The sequence below is a fragment of the Pongo pygmaeus genome, chromosome 14 (assembly GCF_028885625.2).
Source record: "Pongo pygmaeus isolate AG05252 chromosome 14, NHGRI_mPonPyg2-v2.0_pri, whole genome shotgun sequence".
Lineage (NCBI taxonomy): Eukaryota > Metazoa > Chordata > Mammalia > Primates > Hominidae > Pongo > Pongo pygmaeus.
This window is the reverse complement of record NC_072387.2, coordinates 38,030,172-38,051,538: the sequence shown is the minus strand read 5'-3', so window position 1 is coordinate 38,051,538 and position 21,367 is coordinate 38,030,172. Positions and strand designations below refer to the sequence as shown.

General features: G+C 48.4%; 1 protein-coding gene across 4 annotated transcripts in view; it reads left to right on the top strand.

Annotated features, from left to right (window-relative positions):
- SLC7A1 (solute carrier family 7 member 1) overlaps nt 1-21,367 on the top strand; it is an 87,253-nt gene that overhangs the window by 60,151 nt on the left and 5,735 nt on the right. For all 4 annotated transcript variants that reach the window (XM_054446535.2, XM_063650731.1, XM_063650730.1 and 1 more), the window contains 10 exons: nt 337-720; nt 3,542-3,700; nt 5,805-5,979; nt 12,254-12,375; nt 13,019-13,241; nt 14,049-14,188; nt 16,953-17,055; nt 18,690-18,907; nt 19,173-19,339; nt 20,231-20,339. In XM_054446535.2, coding sequence (XP_054302510.1) covers nt 351-720; nt 3,542-3,700; nt 5,805-5,979; nt 12,254-12,375; nt 13,019-13,241; nt 14,049-14,188; nt 16,953-17,055; nt 18,690-18,907; nt 19,173-19,339; nt 20,231-20,339 — 1,786 coding nt within the window. In that variant the 5' untranslated portion in view covers nt 337-350. The remainder of the gene's footprint in view (nt 1-336; nt 721-3,541; nt 3,701-5,804; nt 5,980-12,253; nt 12,376-13,018; nt 13,242-14,048; nt 14,189-16,952; nt 17,056-18,689; nt 18,908-19,172; nt 19,340-20,230; nt 20,340-21,367) is intronic.

The window sequence follows — 21,367 nt, the reverse complement described above, 5'->3', positions numbered from 1 at the left end:
AACAATGTCATTAATGTGTGTTTCCTCTACTGCATAATTTCCACCCATGGAAGAGCCTTCATTAAGAGGACCTGATACAAATGTGGAAGCTCAGAGACCTCGAAATGAAGTCATCTGTATCTGTTGGCCTGCTGGGATAATTCTGTATGTGCTGGTGAAACTGGAGAAGTCTGCGTGCTTCTGAAAACTGATGGTGGAATTCTATGAATTAAAGCGTTTTAGCAGGAAATGATTATGGAGGACCTGATCACTGTCCGTGTTTCCATAATGTGATAAGATTAGAGTAATGGGTGAAATGAGGAGCAATCAGGAAACATCTTTGTTCTTTTTCAACAGCTCTGAACAGCAACATGGGGTGCAAAGTCCTGCTCAACATTGGCCAGCAGATGCTGCGGCGGAAGGTGGTAGACTGTAGCCGGGAGGAGACGCGGCTGTCTCGCTGCTTGAACACTTTTGATCTGGTGGCCCTCGGGGTGGGCAGCACGCTGGGTGCTGGCGTCTACGTCCTGGCTGGAGCTGTGGCCCGTGAGAATGCAGGCCCTGCCATTGTCATCTCCTTCCTGATCGCTGCGCTGGCTTCGGTGCTGGCTGGCCTGTGCTATGGCGAGTTTGGTGCTCGGGTCCCCAAGACAGGCTCAGCTTACCTCTACAGCTATGTCACCGTTGGAGAGCTCTGGGCCTTCATCACCGGCTGGAACTTAATCCTCTCCTACATCATCGGTAGGTCCCAGGGCCCGGAGCTCGTGCCCTCTACCACTTTTCTGTTTGTTCCCACCTCCAAAGTGTGGGCGGATGCCCCACAGGGAGGTCATTCTTGTTAACACTAGAGGCACACAATTAATAGGATGTTTCTGATTCATTTAAAAATATTTAGTTTCTTTTAGTATGTTTTTAAATTACTAGAGTAAATGCATCACTGATAGAGAAAAATTGGGAAAATAAAGCACGAAGAAGAAAGTAGAAATACCCTGCCTGACAATGTGGAGAAACTAATTCTCTCATTCATTCATTCATTCTTTTAATAAATGTTTATTGAGTACCTGCTCTGTGCTGGGCATTGTGCTAGATACTAGGGATCCCATGAAGGCATAAGACACTCTCTGTTCAGAAGTTTACTGTCCACAGATACAACTATTGTTAACATTTTTGTGAATTTAAATGTGTATTTTTGTACAGTATATCTCTTTATAAAACAATATATAGTAAACATTTCTCATATCATTAGCTATTTTTCCACAGTAACATTTCTAATGCTTGCCTACCATTGCATAGATTTATATACACAGCGTAATGTATTGGTGTCTTTATGGGATGTTTAGATTGTTTCCATTATGTTGTTGCTGTTGTTATTAACAGTTAATTACTTTATGTCTTTGGGCTTAGCCATGATTCTTTTCCTTAAAACTGTCTAAGGAGCAGAATGGCTCTCGGTGGGTCTGCATGTTTTTAAGGCCTTTGTTGACTGTGATCCTTCACGTAGCCAGGGGCCCCTTTCCCTGCAGTGTGGGCACTGGGCATCGGCCTGTAACACAACCACCCAGCAAATAAGGAAGCAAATGTAGAAAATCTTTCCAGTTTGCCAGGTAAACACGCTTTGCTTCTCTTTATGCTTTTTTGTATTTTGATTACAACTGAAGTTGAACACATCAACTTAAAAGAAACAAAAACCTAAGTCTCAGAAGCAAAGGGTACAAATGGCCACTCAACATGCCATTTATTTTTTTCTCAAACTTTTTGGTAATAGCGAAAAAACAGTAAGAACTGGTAAGTTGAGCCATGTGGGTCCTGCCTTGCTTCTGTGTCAGCTCCCACTGGACCCTACCACATCCTCCCTGCCATGCATGCTGCCTGCTGGGACCCTTGCAGCCCTGGGCTCCCCGCAGCCCTATCTCTGCATGGGGGTACCACTCCCCCTTCACCAGGACAGCTGGCGGAGGGCACACACTCACACTCTGAGTAGCCCTATCTCTTTCTTTCCAGCAGCTGCAGTATCTGCTGAGAGCCAACATAGCTTAGTCTTCTGGGTTCTAAAATAAAATTCATCATGTTTTCTTTCAATGCCACATCAAAACTTACAACCACACATGGTTCTCACAAGCTGAAGTCTCTCACTGGGAATGTAGCTATTGTAAATGGACCGTTATGTTTCCAGAGGATTTACCTGAGCATAAAATATACATTGAGCATGAAGTGCTTGCAGCTTCTAGACCAACAAATGTAAGGCTCTGCCAGAGTGCCGTTTGCTTGTGTGAAACCATTTGCATGCATTATAAAAATGTATTCTCAGCCTTAGCTGCTGGGAAGGGCAGTTTTTCCAGCAAACATTTTTTTAAAAGGCATAATTCAGAAACTGGGAGTGGGTAGGCTGGGAAGAAAGGCTGGGGTAGCCCCTCTCACTGAGCAGGACAGGGTTTGGGAGCCACATTTGCCATAAGCCAGCCGCTTTGGGGGTGACAGGGAGATGGTGAGACCATTTTTACAGAATTCATAATAGATTGGCTGCTCAGGAGGAAGAAATGTGGTTAAACTTCTGAGTTGTTGGAAAGATACGTACTTATCATAAGACCAAATAGTGAAAGTGAATGTCTGCAGATCACTCTGGCAATATGCTGTGGATAATTAGGACCATGGTCACCGACAAGGCCCCCTTTGAAAATAAAGGAAAATGCTCTATGAAAATGCTGGAATTTTAGTGACATTTCCTGAGAAACACCAATGGAAACACATTCTGACTCTCTTTAGAATTATGTGAGAGGAGAGAATGAGAGTGAAAGACAGCAGCCAACTATTGTTGGCATTTTGAGTGCTGCCCTATTGGTGTTCTTCGGCGCTGGAGGGTGCAGGCTGAGGGGAGAACGAGGAGGGCTGGGGTCTGTCCGCGGTCCTGCACTCTGGGGATGCTGTGGCCTCCGAGTCAGGTTCAGGCAAAAAGTGGCAGAGGTGGCTGATGCCAACTCTGAGGTGAGCAAGTGGCTTTGTCCCTGAGATGGGGTTCAGCCCCTTCAAGGACCTCCTGGGGCCCCTCTTCTTGCTGGGAGAAGAATTATGGTGCAGGCACCATCATCTCTGCTGCCAAGGGGTTCCTATAAAAGAGGCTTCCTAAGCAGCATTCCTCCAGACTGCCAGCTACACCCCAGGAGTGCATTGTGAAATCGATTTTTCATGAGTTATCATCAATGTTTACTTTTTTTAATGAAACAAAGTAGGTAGCATTAAATATTATCAGAGTGCCTCTCAGGTGGTAAGAGTAACACTCGTTTTGCCAACTTTTTATTCGGATATATACATTTGATAGAATACACCTGTGCATATTGGGTGGGATGTGAAATGCATTCCTCTGTAGGCCCTAGAAGCCTTCTCGCACTTAGCACTAGTTGACCGTCACTTCTGGCTCAGCATACACTGTGGTCTGGCTGCTGCTGCCAGATTCCAGTGCACCATTGATGACTCCTGCAATGATGTTATCAACATGGAGCTCCACTACAAATACCTGGCTAACAGTTGTCCTCACATCTTCTCTGTTGTGTGTGCTTTGTGGCAGGTACTTCAAGTGTAGCGAGGGCCTGGAGCGCCACCTTCGACGAGCTGATAGGCAGACCCATCGGGGAGTTCTCACGGACACACATGACTCTGAACGCCCCCGGCGTGCTGGCTGAAAACCCCGACATATTCGCGGTGATCATAATTCTCATCTTGACAGGTAAAGCCCACACTTAAAAAGAGATCAGGTCAGAGTGATGGGCAAAGGTTCGGTGAGAGGCTCCTGTTAAGTTCCTTTCTTTACTTATCTCTTTAACCATAATCCCCATTTCTTTTTGTTTTGTTTTTGTACTTCATGCAGGCATCTTTATTTGTCCCTGTCTTCACTGCTTCTTATAGATTCAGAAAGGGCCGGCCTGCTTCATAGCTGTTGAATTGTGTGCCATTTCATTAAAAGAGAATCTTAGGTGTTCAGCCTAGCTGTTTGTGGAATAAGATTTTGTCTGCACTGCAGGCTTTTTGTATGAGTGTCCTGGGAATAAAAATTCTTTTGACTCAGTGGATGACCATTTGGAAAGCAAAGCTGTCATTCATCAGCCAGGAAAATGTGGAGGAATGAGCTCCGTCTGGAACACTAATGTGTGCCTGGGGCGTCTGAAGACGACTTGGATGGTTTTACACCTAACAACCATCAAAACACCCTTTCAGTAAATAAGTTTCATGACAGAGTTGTGGTTACAGAATTTGAAAAATCCCAGAGACTGCCTGAACACAGCTGATGGCAACTTCTTGCTAGTGACATTTGTGCGTGTCTTGGCCAGTGCAAAGCGAGTTTTGCTCTGTGGGGCTCCATAAACATGAAGCTGAAATGCAGATGAATTCTCATTTGGGGTTAGAAAATCTTGGATGAGTTTTAAAAATGACATGCCTTATTTTACACACCACATAATTGAAATAACTTCACTCAGGCTGGTCTCAGCAGTATTTCTGGTCCAGCTGGCAGAAACATGCATCAGAAAGTAAGTCTGCACTAGTGAGATTTCATTTTAATAAACCTGAGAGGGAGGGACACTAAAGAAAAAATACATCGTTGTGTGTTGAGGTGTTCTTGTGATTAATTACACAATTCTCTTCTAACATCTGTACTTTATAATTCAATCTCAAAAGTACAGCAGTTTTATTTTATTTTATTTTATATTTGAGACAGAGTCTTGTTCTGTCGCCCAGGCTGGAGTGCAGTTGCACGATCTTGGCTCACTGCAACCCCTACCTCCTGGGTTCAAGCGATTCTCACACCTCAGCCTCCCAAGTAGCTGGGATTACAGACACGCACCACCACACCCAGTTAATCTTTTATATTTTTAGTAGAGATAAGGTTTTGCCATATTGGCCAGGCTGGTCTGGAACTCCTGACCTCAAATGATCTGCCTGCTTCCCAAAGTATTGGGATTACAGGTGTGAGCAACTGCACCCAGCCAGTTTTTATTTTAAAACTATGAGAGGTGTCCATGGCAGAGCAGTGGTCTCAAATCCTGGCTGTGTTCGAGTGGTACCAACCCCTTCTGTGCCACTTTTGTTGCCCAGCAGAGAGTTCAGCTATGGAAGTACCTGAATGACCTCTTCACCCTAAGGTGGTGCTGGGGCATGTGCCTCAAAGGCAGTGCTGTCAGAGGTTCCTGGGCATCTTTATTACTTAGTTTTCTTTAAAAAAAAAAAAAAATGTGAGTTTGCAAGCTAGAGCTAGCCTAGCTCAGATGTGATTTTATATGCACTGAGTCCGATGAGGAACCATGTGTGTTAGTGGTTCCAGAACCATAGCTAGTTGTTATTGTTAATATCACTAACATCCCAAAGTCAACCAGAATAATTTCCTCTTCTGAAAAATGCCCATTCTCCCAGGAAACTATGCAAAGTCTTTCTTCCTGGAATTGTTCCTGGAGGTTGTTTCCCAGCAACGCATCCTTTTAGTGAGAGGGAGCGGCTTGGTGTGCGGGTCCAGGCTTTCCCCTCCCTATGAGAGGGGCTCATGCTCCAGATCTCTGCCGTTCTCAGGTGCCCCTTGGGTGGGCTTCTCAGTTCCCAAGGGTATCTGGAGGTCACCTAGGAGGGCCTGGGAAGCACCCACAACCTTGGTGATTTAGACCCCTGATCTCTGCCCCCAGAAAGATCATTAATCCACCCCATTCCCAGAGGCTCACAGAGGTCTGCAGAGGCTCGATGCACTTGAATTCTTTTTCAATCACCTTCTTATCCCCATCCAGGAAGGACCTTCCCAGTTTGTGGTTAACACTCAGACAAGGTTTTGTGTCTATGTGCTTTTTCAGGACTTTTAACTCTTGGGGTGAAAGAGTCGGCCATGGTCAACAAAATATTCACTTGTATCAACGTCCTGGTCCTGGGCTTCATAATGGTGTCAGGATTTGTGAAAGGATCGGTTAAAAACTGGCAGCTTACGGAGGAGGATTTTGGGAACACGTCAGGCCGTCTCTGTTTGAACAAGTGAGTTGCTGCTTCTGACCATTTTTCTTATTTGACATTTAATGACATAGACTTGTGTGGGGGATATAACTGGCTAGGATGGCATGTGCTTTTAAAAAACATTATTTGAGTATATTTTGTTAATTGCTTTGTTTTGTGTTTTTGCAGTGAAGTAGCTGAGGGTATTTTGTATGTATCAAGTTTGTGTGAAGGTTTATTCCCCTGAAATGGAAAGACTATTGTATGACAAGAAAGACTGAGGAAAAGAAGATCATCACCCTAATTCCAAATTGTGTATCATTCAGGATTCTTGTCAGACTCATTAAATGATCCCTCTTTCCCCAGATTCTGTTTGATGGCCAACTTTGGAATTTTGTGTTCAGAAAAGATTTTTCTCTGCAGTGCCATGACCTCACTTCACCTTTAAATACCTTCCTATTAGATTAATAACGTAGAGGGAAGAGAAATAGGTGAAACTTTTTTTGAAGGTTTTCAGAATGACTGAAGTGTCAGAATGTGAGCACACCAGTCTTTCACCGACATTTGACTTGTGCTGCTCCAGCCCTGGCGACAGTGGCCCCATCACCCTCATGTCTCTGACGCAGACATCCAGAACTGGAGGTGACAGCTCCACCCTGTGCCATCTCAAGTCTCTCGCCCAGCCCTCATTGAAAGCTCAGATAACCTAGGAAAAAAAAGCCAAACAGTCATAACATATCTTTTTTTATCTTTTTTGTCAGATCTCCATGTAATTCTTTAGGTCCCAGGATGGAGAACGGGGACTTGGATTTTGTGTGTGATTCTTCATTAAGACTGAAGGTTGAAACTGCTATGATAAAGAGACCCCCTCCAACTGCCACAATGGAGTGTGGCTTTAAAGAGATGTTTCCAGTCCTGAAATGAGCAGTCCACGTTGGCTGGCCAGCTTTGCCACAGGCCTCTGTGGACCTAGACATCTTCTGTCTTGCTCCATCTTCCCCCAGGACATTGTCCTCATCTACCTGGTCAGAGCTGGCTGTAGGCACAAGCATGACCCAGCTCTTCCAGAAGGGAAAAGAGAGCGTAGAGGAGAGTGCTCAGGGCTGTTCAGGACAGACCAGAAGACACACAGACATTCCATTGGCAAGAGTCCACTGGGGGCCACATCGAGCTGCAAGGGAGGCTGAGAAGCACTATCTCACATTGGGAATCTTAGCAGTCACGTATGCCTAGTTGGTCACTGGTTCAGGGCCAGGTGCCCAGCCATGTCGCCCAGTATTGTTACCAGTGGGCAGGCATTGATGTGTGACTACTTGAATGGAAACCGGAACCATGGCATTTGGTGCACGAAACTTCACTAACACTAATATTTTGTGGTTAGCAGTTCTAATAAAACTGCTTTCCTAAACTCTGTTAGGGAGAACTGAGGACTTTGAATATGTCATTGCAAGCATTTCAGAGTCATATTTATGCCAAACTTATGGGTGCCCATTAATTTAGGGTGGAGTAAAGCCAATTCCAAATATGCTTTGAAGTAACATAGTAGCCTTTGAAAACTCAGCATATTTGACCGGTTGCTATTTATAGGTCAGGAATGAAATATATAGGGCACCTCTTGTTAACTGGTTGCCAATCGAGATTTAATTTTATTATTTTTATGAAGAGATTGTTTGTGCCAGCCGATGGTATTTACTTTCACTGGTCATCCTCACGCTGGTACCCTAGTAATGATGAGCTAGCTGTACCGGCCCCCAGACAAAGCAGCATTTGTTGCCCCAATCCCTGATCACAGGTGGGGCCCCCTTAGCTACATCTGACGGCCTCACTGCCAGGGCCCGGCCCCCTGACCACGGGGACGGCAGGGGATCGGCCATGTTAGGAGGTGGTGTTCCGCAGGACTGGAGCCTCCTTGGCATGCGCTATCATGTTGTTAAAGTATCTAAGCAACTTTATTTCTTTTTTTTTTTCCAGCCATAGCTTTGTGTTTCTGACAGCAGCCATGTAGTCTTGCATGACATCGCTGGTTCCTCTGAAATAGTAGGGCACTGCGCAACCAATCCATATAACATGCAGGAGCTTCAGCTTGCATGGGAGGCCGTGAGACCACGTGGGTTTGTGATTTTAGGATGCTGTCTCCTAGCCATCTGGGAAGGCCCCCAGGAACTAGGTCGGTCTGCCTGTTGGTCTGTGAAGAGGAGTGTTACCCTGCAGTCTGGATGGCTCTTCGTGCCTTTGACTCAGGCTGCCGCTGGCATTCCCATCCAGTGTTCTGTGGACATAGCAATAGTGAAGCATCAACTCCGCATGGAAGCCTGTGGAGAAAGTTTTGTTGGATGGTGTCTGCCAGTTAGGATGGAAGCCCCAAAATAACATTGGCTTCAACAGGATAAGGGTTTGGTTCTCTTTGGTCAACCTCTGGGGGTGGTCAGTCCAGCTTGTCGCTCCACCCAGCCAGGAATCCAGGCCAGGCGCCCCAGGGCCTAAGGCGGCTCCTCCCGCTCCAGCCAGCAGGATGGAGAAGGGAACAGCAGAGGGCCCCCTCCCTCCCCACTTCATCCCCTGGACGTTCCTCAGCGGATGCAGACACCACGTCTGCTCAAACCTCGTCCATCAGAACTTAGCCCAATGGCTACCCCTTGCAACTAGTGACTCTGGGAAGCACACAGTGCTGCTTCTTAAGGCTCATATGTCCAGCTGAAATAATTAAAGTTTCCATTACCACGTAGAAGAACAGGGGAGTGTGGCTTTTGAGCACAACTAACAGTTGATGTCAAGGTGGCTGGTGTGAGGGTGGCGGAGCCCTGCTGCAGGATGTTCACCACTGATGCAGTGGGAGACCCTCCAGCCTGACCCCTTTCTATGCCAGGCATTGTCTTTGCTGCTTCTGAGCGACCAGCTGAGTGGAACACAGAAGGGCTGGTCAAAGGCTGCAGGGCAGGGAGCGCCGAGCTGAGACCAGGACTCAAGCTCACTTTGTCTCGGGGCGACATTTGCTGGGTGAGGGCTCTTGGCAGCCCCTCTCCTTCACATGTGAGTTGCCAGATGATAAGTGAACACAACTGCCACATGCATGTAAAAGATTAATTATTGATTACATAGAAAGAGACTGTTAAGAAATGTTTTGGTTTGCACCTCTGTAGAATGGATTCTGTGGTTATTTTGTGTTGATACTCTGCCACTGGCATCAGTAACACACAATCTTTTCTTAAAGGTTGAATTTAACTTTTTGAGTAGGTAAAATACTACATGGTTCATAGCGCTTTAAAAAAAAGATTTACAATGCGTTCCTTTCTTCATCCACCTCATCTCCCATCCCCACAGGTAAACTTTCTAATTGTGTGTGTGTGTGTGTGTGCAAGCTTCCAGTTTCTCCCTGTGTAAGCACAAGCAAATGTAAATATGTATATTTTATTTCTTTTTTCTTACACAAAACATGGCATTCCGTATATATTGTTCTGCACCTTGCATTCTTGCTTACTAGCATACCCTGCAGATTTTTTTTTTTTAATCAGGCCCTTGTTCGTTGTTATGGTTGCCCAGGGTCCCAGCACCTGGGTCCTCCTGAAGTCGGCTGTGGGTCCTCCTGAGGTCAGGTGTAGTGGCACAGTACGAGGAGCAGGTGTGGCAGGGTCACAGTCAGCAGGGAGGTTTACAGATGCTCACGGTTGCACACAGCTCTGGAGTTGGTGCAGCACAGCACATGCCTTCACCCCTGTTCTGTAACCTGGAGGGTTATCCAGTCCCTCCTGCAACTGTCCTTTTGCAGGATGCCTTTTGTTTTGCCTCCTCCCTTTGCGCTCACCCATCCCCCTTGCTTCCTTCTCTCCATGCTTTTATTGTTGTGTGTGCTTTACCTGTCTGCGCGAGGAAGACACATTCCAGCCCTTCTTAGTCCCCTTCTGTGAGTTCATCTCTTTCTGGGATTTAATCATGTATGCAGTTCCCTGCACTTTCCACTTGCCCTGAAATGGAGGTTTCATGACCTTTTTTCTAGGTGCCTCTGCCTCATGGTTGCCTAAAGCTCATCTATCCATTCATTTATTTATTTATTTTTTAATTTTTAAAATTTATTTTAGAGACAGGATTTTGCTGTGTTGCGCAGGCTGGGGTGCAGTTGCGCAGGCTGGGGTGCAGTGGCACAATCATGGCTCAAAGCAGCCTCAAACTCCTGGGCTGAAGCAATCCTCTTCCCTCAGTTTCCCAAGTAGCTGGGACTATAGTCACATGCCACCACACCCAGCTAATCAGAAAAAAAAAATTTTTTTGTACTAATGGGGTCTCACTAGGTTGCCCAAGCTGGTCCCTAACTTACGGCCTCAGGTGATTCTCCCGCCTGGGCCTCCCAAAGTGGACATGCATTTATTTTAATGCAAGGCCATGTTGGTAGCTCTTGATGTCATAGGAGCTGAGTGGGGATCTGGGGCTTTTCACTGCCCATCTGTCACCCTGACCGCCACAGGGGACCGAAGTGGGGCCCACAGAAGCCATTTTGACTCTTGAGTTCCCCTCCTCCTTTGGCCTCATCCTCCCCCTCTTGAGCCATTTGGTTGTCACCTGCTTTGTCCTCAGCATAGGCCACTGTGTAACAGAAGCCGTTTGCCAGGGTGGGAGTGGGTGGCCGGCAGGGCCTCTGGCCTGAGAGGCAAGGGGGTTTGGATGAGGTGGGCACAGCTCCACTGCAGCCCTTTGCTGTCCCGTGGCCCTGCTGACTTGTCTGTCCTGGGCTGCTTGGTTTTGAACTTGGGTTGCTAGTTTTAGTCATACTCTAACACAACAAACTAAAATTTTGTTTGGCCACAGTTTTTCCTGCATCCATCACTTGTACATTTCTGGGGGTTTCCTGTCGTTGCTGTTTATGGAACCACAGTAAACCCCACATCTACATGAGCTTTCTCATGCATGTACTTCCAGCGTCTTCATGGCAGTTTCTGTAACTGAGAGATGTGATGATCCTCTAGGAATCAGTAAGGCTTAATCCCCATTAGAAAGTAGTTGGGTCCATCCTGTCTGTCTGTCTGTTTTTTCAGCCAGTGAGTAAATCCCATTGAAAGCAAAGTTCACCAGATGGGCTGCCCAGCCAACCTGAGGGACGTCCGTGTTTATAGGATTGGGAGCATCCTATAGGGTTTCTGCCTTCATGCTGACAAGGTTTAGGGCAGGTTGTCCTGTGCAGCTGGGCGGCCGTCAATATGGTTGAGTGGGGGCGACAGAGGTGGGTGGTGAGCGTCCTCTTGGGCTCCAGGCCAGCCAGTGGGACCCTGGCACAGGACAGAAAGCCTGCGGCCCTGCGGCTGGCAAAGGTGTGGGAGTAGGGACTGCCCTTCTTGAACCACAAGAAGTGCAATTGCTTTTCAGGTGGCAGCAGAGGGCCGGATGCAGAAAGCTTAGGGTTACTTGGTGACCAGCAGGGGCTATGTGCCTCCTGACCAGGGGACGGGGGCCAGGGAAGCCGCCTGCACTGACTGCATGGTACACCCCCAGAACACAGCATGTGGGGGGATCAGACAGGCCAGGGCTTTGTACATCGGGGAAGAGGGGTTGAAGGACCCCCGACGGGGCCCTGGGAGGGGCCATAGCACCACAGTGAACCTGGGCACCGTGTCTCAGCACGGGTGTCAGATTTATGGGACTGTTCTCTGAATGTTTGAGCAGCCTCCTTCTTCTGGACTCCTGGGTTTGTAAACTGTGCTTATTTTGCTTTTGCGTTCATCAGTGTAGCAAAGATGTGCTGAGCCCCTCCCGTGGGCCAGTGCCCAGCTGTGCCCGGGCCCCACACACCTGGCAAAAGCTGCACCATCCCGGACTCCACCTTGTGCATACAGGCACTTAAGGAATGCCTTTGCTGACAAAGACTTTTATTTTAGCCTTAGTTTCTCTGGAATTGTTTGTTTTGAGATTGAGTTACTGGTAAATATGGGACCCGGGGCGGGACTGGCTGGCGGCTCTGCATCCTTCCTGCGAGGGGCCCTGGGGAGAAGGGTGTGGGACTGGCCGCGTGGCTGGTTTCTCCACCATTTCCTGTTGGACCCCTGCCTCGTAGTCCCCACGTCTCCCTACCCTAGTCATTGTTTAGAAGATGCTTCTGGAAGGGGCGATACTCTGCACCCTTGTGACCCTGGGCCACGAACAGCAGGGAGGCCTGCACACACGGAGTTAGCATGCAGTGGCTGGACTCAGCGTCTGAAGCCCAGGGCCTGGCAGCGGTAAAAGGGAGGGCTGACTGCCAGGTTCCGCTCGTATCAGGAGATGAGCACAGCTCCTTACGCCAGACTGCGCAGCGAGTGACGTGACATTTGTTTGCGGCTCTTTTTTCTAGTGACACAAAAGAAGGGAAGCCCGGTGTTGGTGGATTCATGCCCTTCGGGTTCTCTGGTGTCCTGTCGGGGGCAGCGACTTGCTTCTATGCCTTCGTGGGCTTTGACTGCATCGCCACCACAGGTATGCCCGCCAGCCACTGCGGTCCCGGGTCCTCCTGCACCCCGGGCAAACAAGCCAATGCTTGCCATTTCCCTTCTTGCTGGCACGGTCCGGTCGCTGCTCTTTCACACATGAGCAACGTGTAGATTCGTAGCTTCCTGCCAACCCCTCCCACCCCCAAACCATTATCACATCCCCAAGTGTCAACGCCTGATGGAAGCTGCGTCTTGAATAAGGCTAAGGTTCCGCTGTTAGAATGGGATCATAGCTGTGTCGCTGTGGCCTGATTTCATATCTGAGCATCTTCCGGGAGGAGCGAAGCCATTCACAACATTGTCATCCTGGCGAACTGAATAGGCCAGGCTTCAGTGAGCCTCCCAGATTTTCTCTGCCAAAGGAAACAAGTCTCTTCCTTGGCTGCATCACCACATTCAGGCCGAGAACACTGTTGCAGGGCCGTGGGCTGTCTGATGTGTCTCCCTAAGCACCACCCCTCCGCTCCCGGAAGCCCAGGAGGCCCCAGTGCCCACAGGGCTGAGAGCTGGAGGGAGGTTTCTCGTAGTGTCACATGGGTTTCCGGGCACTGAGAGGCCTTGGGTGTCATGTGGGCAGATACACTGCCTCTTGCTGTGTGCCCTCCTCCGCTGACCCCTTGTGCTTCTAGGTGAAGAGGTGAAGAACCCACAGAAGGCCATCCCTGTGGGGATCGTGGCGTCCCTCCTGATCTGCTTCATCGCCTACTTTGGGGTGTCGGCTGCCCTCACGCTCATGATGCCCTACTTCTGCCTGGACAATAACAGCCCCCTGCCCGACGCCTTTAAGCACGTGGGCTGGGAAGGTGCCAAGTACGCAGTGGCCGTGGGCTCCCTCTGCGCTCTTTCCGCCAGGTGAGAGGCCTTTCTGTGGTGGCTGCTCCTAGGGGTGGAACCACCAGCAGGGGTTAGGCTGTAGCAGGCCAGGTACAGCCATGTGAGACACACATCGGCTGCCAGCATTCTTTACCCTTGAAATAGACCCAGTACCAACCCAGCCTTGATCATGTGGCTCTTACCTTGTTGCCAGTATTCATCATCCCAAGAGTTGCGTTATTGAGAAGAACCTGAGGCTGGCTTTTCAGCATCATCTGCTTAGCAAGGGACTGGCTCTCTGTCCCTAAATCTGGCCACTGGAACAGGCCCCCTGTTTGAACACCATATTTTAGCCCTCAGTTTGGCTGTCATGCAGAAGCTACTTTGAAGAAGGGAGTAAGTGCCTTTTAATGAGAAATATTTTCACCAATGGTATTTCCTCTTAGCCTGTATAAACAGAGCTATTTGGTAAATATTGATTCACCACAGGGAAATCTTCATGAATGCAGTGATGCTTGTATTTTCTGTTTGATTCAGCTAGAAATAATTGCAGAAATAAATACAGTTTTCCATCTGTAAAGACTGTACTGGGTCTCATGCCAGTGTATGTTAGATAGATGTTCCCTATTCTTTACCTTAATTCTTACTCACAGTGTGTGCTCTTTCTGGGGTTGATTTATTAAATGCCATGTCTTTTAGCCACAGGCCTCACCCAGCATGGAGGGATGGCAGCTCTTGGTGAGCTCAGACTCCCTCTCCTCCGTGGTAAACCGAGCATGGCTGGATATGGTGCCTTTATCCCTTATGAGCCAAGTTCACTCACGCGGTTTGCCTCTCCCCATCTAGTCTTCTAGGTTCCATGTTTCCCATGCCTCGGGTTATCTATGCCATGGCTGAGGATGGACTGCTGTTTAAATTCTTAGCCAACGTCAATGATAGGACCAAAACACCAATAATCGCCACATTAGCCTCGGGTGCCGTTGCTGGTGAGTACTAGAACTCATTTCACATGTAAATATTTTAACAATGGAGTCGTTACTCCCTAGGGAGACATCGTGTTGTTCTGGTCTGTGAGTAATCTTAACTGGTCTTTTTAACTCCTGGTTTTTATACTTGGAGCCTGGTTCATTGAAAGTTGACTGACCTTTCGACAAAAGTCAGAGGCCCGTTTGACAGAGGATGGAGAGAATTTTTCAACAGTTTGCACTCTGGTTTTCATCTCATTGAGCAGAGCTTAGAACACACAGTATTCGCCCAAAACCTTTTCCCCCCATTTCTGGATGTTTCCCTGAGTAGTCAAGGGCAGGCTGACACCTTCCCGTATGACACAGGCCAAGGGAGACCTTGCCAGTACCTGGAAATCCGGCGTCCATTTCTGAATTCTCTGGAAAACAAGTGCCCCTTATGATCAGTGTTATATGAAATGTGCCGCATCTCCCCCAGAGAGTATCAAGGGTGCTGCTGATGAAGCTACTTGCCCCTAAGTTTATACGTAATAGCAGACCCAGTGGAGTTTCATCTTGTCAGATGAGCATCATCGCCGAGAGGACCATTTTGATGGATGAAATCAGTGGACTAATCTGAGCCATGTAGGTGTTCCAGGGCCCTAAATGAAGGAAAGGAGAACACAAAAGGAAGCTCACGTGTACACTGTACCTGTGGTTTATGTCTCCTCCTTTCGCGATTGCATTTCATATCCCCGAAAGGCAGACGCCCGCCCCCTTTGCAGTTGCATTTCGTAGCCCCAAAAGGCAGACATCAGCCCACTGTACAGATGTAGAAGTGGAGGCCGAGGCCCAGGGAGGTGAAGTGAGGATGTGCACCCAGGACGGTGGAGCGGCCTTGTGATTCCAGGATTGTTTTTATGCCAGAGTAGCCAAGCTCCTTCCAGAGTCTGAGCAGAGCAGTGGGTCTTTTTGGCAAATTAGGGCATGTGAGATCAGTCACAATTTCTAACACAGCGACTTGTCAAATAGCCGTTGGTAAGGCACTTGACCTTCTTAAATGAATGAATTATTCACTAAGTTTTATGAGCATTTATGCCTTTAGCAAACTGTGCTTAGTTTTGTGGATTAATATTATATAATAAAACACACCTATTTTTAAATTATGAAACATTCTCTTATGTGATTCTATGCTCTTGAGAGTGACCACAGTGGTCAGATTGAGAGGCACTATACATCAGAATGTGACCAGTATATTTATAGGATTAAGGATTTGGAAATAGTCATTGTTTTCTCAGGCTTTACGCAGAATTTGATCATATTAAAGACTGGCCTTAATTTCCTTCCCCTGCTGATAGAGGGAGATCAAATCGTGCTCTTTGAAGTGACCGTAAAGTACATGCCATTCACAAAATCCAGGATTTACCCTTTTCATTTGGTGGGAGTGGTAAATAAGTATTTGGTTTTCTAAAATCACCTCACATGGAAGAAATTAGTCTCAAGTTTCCTGTGAGTAGGAACATCGGCATTTGTGGCATGCACAGTTGGGCGCTGTTCTGATTATCCAAAAGGCCCTCCCTCATTGCTCTTTAATTTTGTGTTTTATTCTCCATTTAAATTTGTTGTAGTTGCAGTGATCTAGAGGGGCTTGAGAGATATTCGTGGAAAAATAATGGCTTTGTGTTTATATTTTAGCTTGTGTTGATTGCATGTGTTTTGAAAATATCCCAAAGCAGATGTAGCCAAGTTGTTTTTTAATGAGTACTTGACATACACACCCACGTGAATAGACACGTATACTCTCACAACACTCACAAAAGATGTTCAAATAAGGGTGCAGGTTTTAATTCATTTTAAAGGCAAGGGACACAGTGAAGGGGCTGATACTATATTGTTTGAGACCAACTCTTCAGATTTCTTCCACGTGAAGTGACTTCACATGTGAAGAACTCTGCTTTCCTGCCCACCTGCCTGAGTTAGGACCTCCTGTGAGTCCTCCCAGAGCACCAGACCTACCCTTCTTTATCACCCAGCACTGTTGTCCACTGATGCCTGTGTCTTGGTGGGGTACACTCAGGAAGGCTAGGGACTGTGGTCTGCCCTGTTCAATAGTGAGTACCTAGAACCCAATGATGGGCACACTCTGACCGGAGCTGGATGGATGGAAGATGAGTAGATGGATAGATGCTGAATGGATGGATGGGTGGATCGGATGGATGAATGGATGGATGGATAGATAGATGGATGGGAGATGGGCAGATGGATGAGACGGATTGATGGATGGATGGTGAGTGGATGAATGGAAGATAGGTGGACAGATGGATTGATGGAGAATGGACAGGTCAGTGGGATGGATGATGGATGGATGCACATGAGTCTGTGAATCAGCATGGTCTAGAGGAAGACACACAGGACTCAGAGTCATAAGAACCTAGTTCACATCCTTATACCCTATGCTTATGAGCTGTGTGACCTTAGATGAGTCTCCTAACCTGTGTGAATGCTTACATCTATAATGTAGGGATGGCTTACAAAGTTGCCATTAAAATCACAAGAATGAAGGGATTCTCTATACAAACGTTAATGATGATTACTATCTGTTGAGGACTGTGTCTGTGATTTAATCACAAGCTTGAAGGGAAGCTTGACTTCCCTTTAAGCTGTGTCTTTCCATGGGAAGGCCAGGGAGGGGATGGGAGTAAAAGCAGCCCCCTTCGCTGCCCTGGATGGTGGGCGGCAGTGGTGGTCCTGGTTGTCCGTGCATGCAGACGGCCCTCCACAGATCCTGGTGTCTGTCTCTTCCCAGCTGTGATGGCCTTCCTCTTTGACCTGAAGGACTTGGTGGACCTCATGTCCATTGGCACTCTCCTGGCTTACTCATTGGTGGCTGCCTGTGTGTTGGTCTTACGGTATGTATGGCTTTTTGGGGTTTCATGACAGAAATGCAGATGTACCTGGTAGCCTTTTCACAGTTCAGCTATGGTTTATGTGATGAATGAAACTTTCAGGTTGATGATAGCTCCATTGGGCACTGCCAAGGAGAGGGGAGGACCTGGGTTGAGAGCCCAGTTAGGAGGACGTCGTTGGGTGTCCCCTCACCTCCCTCTATCATCTGCCCTCATTTTTATGACTAAATGTTGGGTGGATAGAGACAGATTCTCGGTCCAACTATTAGGCCAGGATCCTGGGATCAGAATGTTTGAAGACTGATTGCAACTTGGTTCAGATTCTTGGGACAGAGAGGATTGAGGGCTGCCCTGGTAGGAGTTAGGAAAACCCAAGGCCTGTGAAACCCAGGTCAGCGTAATGCTTCTGCAGCTTCGTTGCACTGTGGCTGGAGGAATGAATCCCATTATGTGGCATGGGGTACCCTAGGTTGATGTTCAGAGACACTGTGGAGTCGGCTTGTTATAGCCTGGTGGGGGCCAGGCAAGCCTCTCGCAGTCGCAGTAAAGCTGCTCTGGGCCTAGGCTTGGTGCCTCGGTGTTCTCACCTGCCTCAGCGCCCACTCCCAAAGCACATCCCTGCGCAGCTTCCATCCTGAGAACCTGTGCTCATGGAGACGCTCAGCACTGGTCTCCCCTCAGGAGCTTCCTCATTTTTTTTCAGGGATTCCCACCTGCAAGGCCATTGATTGCATTTCCAAGGTGTTCAGCAGCTGATGCACATAAAACCCGGGCTGAGCCTTAGCAGAAACTCTTTAGAATCAGCTAAGACTATTGGGGACCCCTTATTCCTCCCAAGGGGCCCAATGCTAGAATATTCTCTGAGGTCCCCCACTTTCTTAATTGACTGAGTGGGGTTGCACAAGTGAATCCATACAAAAATGGTTAATATCTTTATACTCCCTCTTAGAACTGATCGTATGCAAAATAATTCATACAGCACTCTGTGTTTCAAAGCTGGTGGAAAAGATTTGCACTCTGTTCATTTTGGGTGGGAAGATAAGTCACCTCATTCAGAATGGATGCTCCACTAGCAGGTAGCTCGTGTCTTGGAAATCACGCTGCAGGCTCGGCCCTCCAACCAGCCACATAGAATTATTTACCCTAAGGTACCTGGAGTTTTAAAATAAATTGATCCAATTAAGTCACACAAACAGAATTTCTCAAATCCATCAGCCTGCAGCCACATTTCTCTGGCTCTCTGTGCCAAATAGGATCCTGGCGTTACTGCTTCCTATTTCTCTCCTTCCTTTTTGCTCCCTACAGCAGTAATTTTGTGGGAAGTGGCCTAATATCTTTAGCATCTGAGGGCCGCTGCCACTTCTCAGAGCAAGAGGGTATTCCCCTGGGCTGCTCATGGTGGAGGTCATGTCGCCCCGAAGCAGAGACCATCGGGGATGTTCCCCAGAGGCAACAGCGGGAGGTGGTGTTCCCGGTCTCTCCTCGTCTGTCTACAATGCAGCATCTGACTATATCCTTCCCATTTTATACCTTGTGTCCCGGGCAGCTCACTTTGGAGGCTTATTGAGAACTTGAGTTGGTGCATGTCGTTTTGCTTGAAGCGGATGATGGCGGTCACGCAATACCTTTCTTCCCAGGTATCAGCCAGAGCAACCTAACCTGGTATACCAGATGGCCAGTACTTCTGATGAGTTAGATCCAGCAGACCAAAATGAATTGGCAAGCACCAATGATTCCCAGCTGGGCTTTTTACCAGAGGCAGAGATGTTCTCTTTGAAAACCATACTCTCACCCAAAAACATGGAGCCTTCCAAAATCTCTGGGCTAATTGTGAACGTTTCAACCAGCCTCATAGGTAAGAGCTAGCCCTTCCCTGGGGCCTTGCTTGTTGGCATTGCATGGTTTCTAGGCAGTGGAGCTGGAGTTGGGGGAAGGTGCCAGAGAAGATGAGCGTCTGTCTTGCTCCTGGACTGGGACATAGTTACTCTGTGTTAACTGTAGTTGATGCCTTCGGAAATGGAGCCTCTCTCTCCACAAGTTTAGGGGAGAGCAGCGGATGCCTGTGGGAAATTGAGAAATGGTTGAGTTGCAGCTTGCTCTGTCTTTTCCTTCCCCCTTAGCTGTTCTCATCATCACCTTCTGCATTGTGACTGTGCTTGGAAGGGAGGCTCTCACCAAAGGGGCGCTGTGGGCAGTCTTTATGCTCGCAGGGTCTGCCCTCCTCTGTGCCGTGGTCACGGGTGTCATCTGGAGGCAGCCCGAGAGCAAGACCAAGCTCTCATTTAAGGTGAGTAGCTCGGCCTAGGGAAGGAACCCTGGTACACAGACCCTGGCCCTCCTGATGCCTGGCCAGCCCTGCGTGGGCTCAGCCGGGCCTGGGTGCTCCCGAGGAAGGTTTTTGCCAGCCAGCTTCAGGTAATAATGGGGCAGGGGCCCTGAAGGCACAGAGAGGACCGGACCCTGGAAGGAGGCAGCAGCCCTTCTCCCTGGACATTTCCCTGAGTAGTCAAGGGCAGGCTGACACCTTCCTGCATGACACAGGCAAAGGGAGACCTCGCCAGTACCTGGATATTCGGCATCCATTTCTGAATTCTCCAGAAAATAAATGTCCCTTGTGATCAGTGTTTTATGAAATGTGCTGCCTCTTCCCCAGAGAGTATCAAGGGTGCTGCTGATGAAGCCACTTGCCCCTAAGTTTATACATAATAGCAGACCCAGTGGAGCAGTCCCTCCAGGCTGGTGGGATGCTTCTCGTAAATGTCTGCTCGAGTTGATGCATGAGTTTTCCAAGCCTTGGAGATGGGCAAGGCTTCTGCATTTTTAGATTACACAAATAATAAAAAAGGTTGTTGACCTTAGAGGTAAAGTGGAGGTCCGTCTTCTAGTCCTTTCTTTAGCAGGAGAATCCCAACAGACAAAAATGAGAATGGAGCTCACTTGGCCATTCAGAGCTTAGAATCAAATCCCCACCTACTAAGATGTACCCTTGGATGTGTTTGTGTGTGTGTTTGGGTGCAGGCTGTGTGTGGGGTGTGGGGGTGGGCACTCCCTCTTTCTTCCCCACGCTCACCTGACAGTCCCCGTCACTCTCAGGTGTGCTGCCTTTACTAGACAGTTTTACTGAACTACTGGAACCAGCGCCACTGCCGTGGACTGAGGCCGTCTCCTGTCTCTGCAGGTTCCCTTCCTGCCAGTGCTCCCCATCCTGAGCATCTTTGTGAACGTCTATCTCATGATGCAGCTGGACCAGGGCACCTGGGTCCGGTTTGCCGTGTGGATGCTGATAGGTATGTGATGCTGCTGCCAGCACGTCCAAGATCCTGGCTTCTCTTGGGGGCCTCCCTTGTTTAAGATTTCATAACAGAATGACGCACATGCAGTCAGCAGCCTTCTCGAAGATAATGCTGAATCCCTGGTAGGCTGTGAGTCCTCTCCTCCCTGTTAGATACTTTTTGTTTTCATTGCTTCTTGTCCAAACTATTTATTCTGTTGGGCAAGACCTTGATATTAATAGAAACAAGGTGATGAGTCTGCTGCAGATAAGGTACCAGTTATTTTCACCTCAGACAGGAAAGTCTGGCCTATGCTTCCTGGCCCCCTGGCCTGCCCAGCACCAGATTGGTACAGGCACTAGGCCCAGGCAGGGTGGGTGTCATGGGCTCCTCTTTGATGGCGTCTTCTCTGTGGAAGGAGAGTGCTTTGGAGCCTATGGGAGATGCCACTGGGGTAGGGAGCTTCCACATGAGATAGATCACCAGGGGTGGGTGCAGCCTGTAGGGCCAGCCAAGTCCCACGCCTCTGGGCGTCTCGCCCCAGGGGCTGGAGGGGAGGATCTCATTTCCTCCCCCTCAGCATCTGAGTCATAGTGCTGATAGCCAGGAAAGTGGCCCTGGCCATTGCCCCTCAGGACCATGTCCCTACAGAGTTTGCATGTTACGGGCAGATGGCTGCTACCTCATCTCCCAGGGCCCTCGAGGGGTGCTTGTCCTCCAGGAAATACTTTGCGGCCCATTTTCTACTGGCATCAGGGTGGGTCCTCATTCTCTGCAAATCCAGCCTGTTAGACAGACGTCTCCTAGAGCCTTTCTGAGAAAAAGCTGCTCACAGCTCACTGTGGCCACTTCCTCCAGGCCTGGTGAAGGCAGAGGGGTGCCTCTTCCCAGCATCCCTGTCAAAGTCTCTGTGTTCAGGAGCCTGAGCTCCTTTCCTGGGCTCTGGGTGGCTGAGTCCTTGCTTTAAGGCCTGTTTTCCTGTGTCAGCCACACAAGGTAGCCCCAATTACCTGGGGCCATCTGGCCACAGTCCCTGGGCAGGT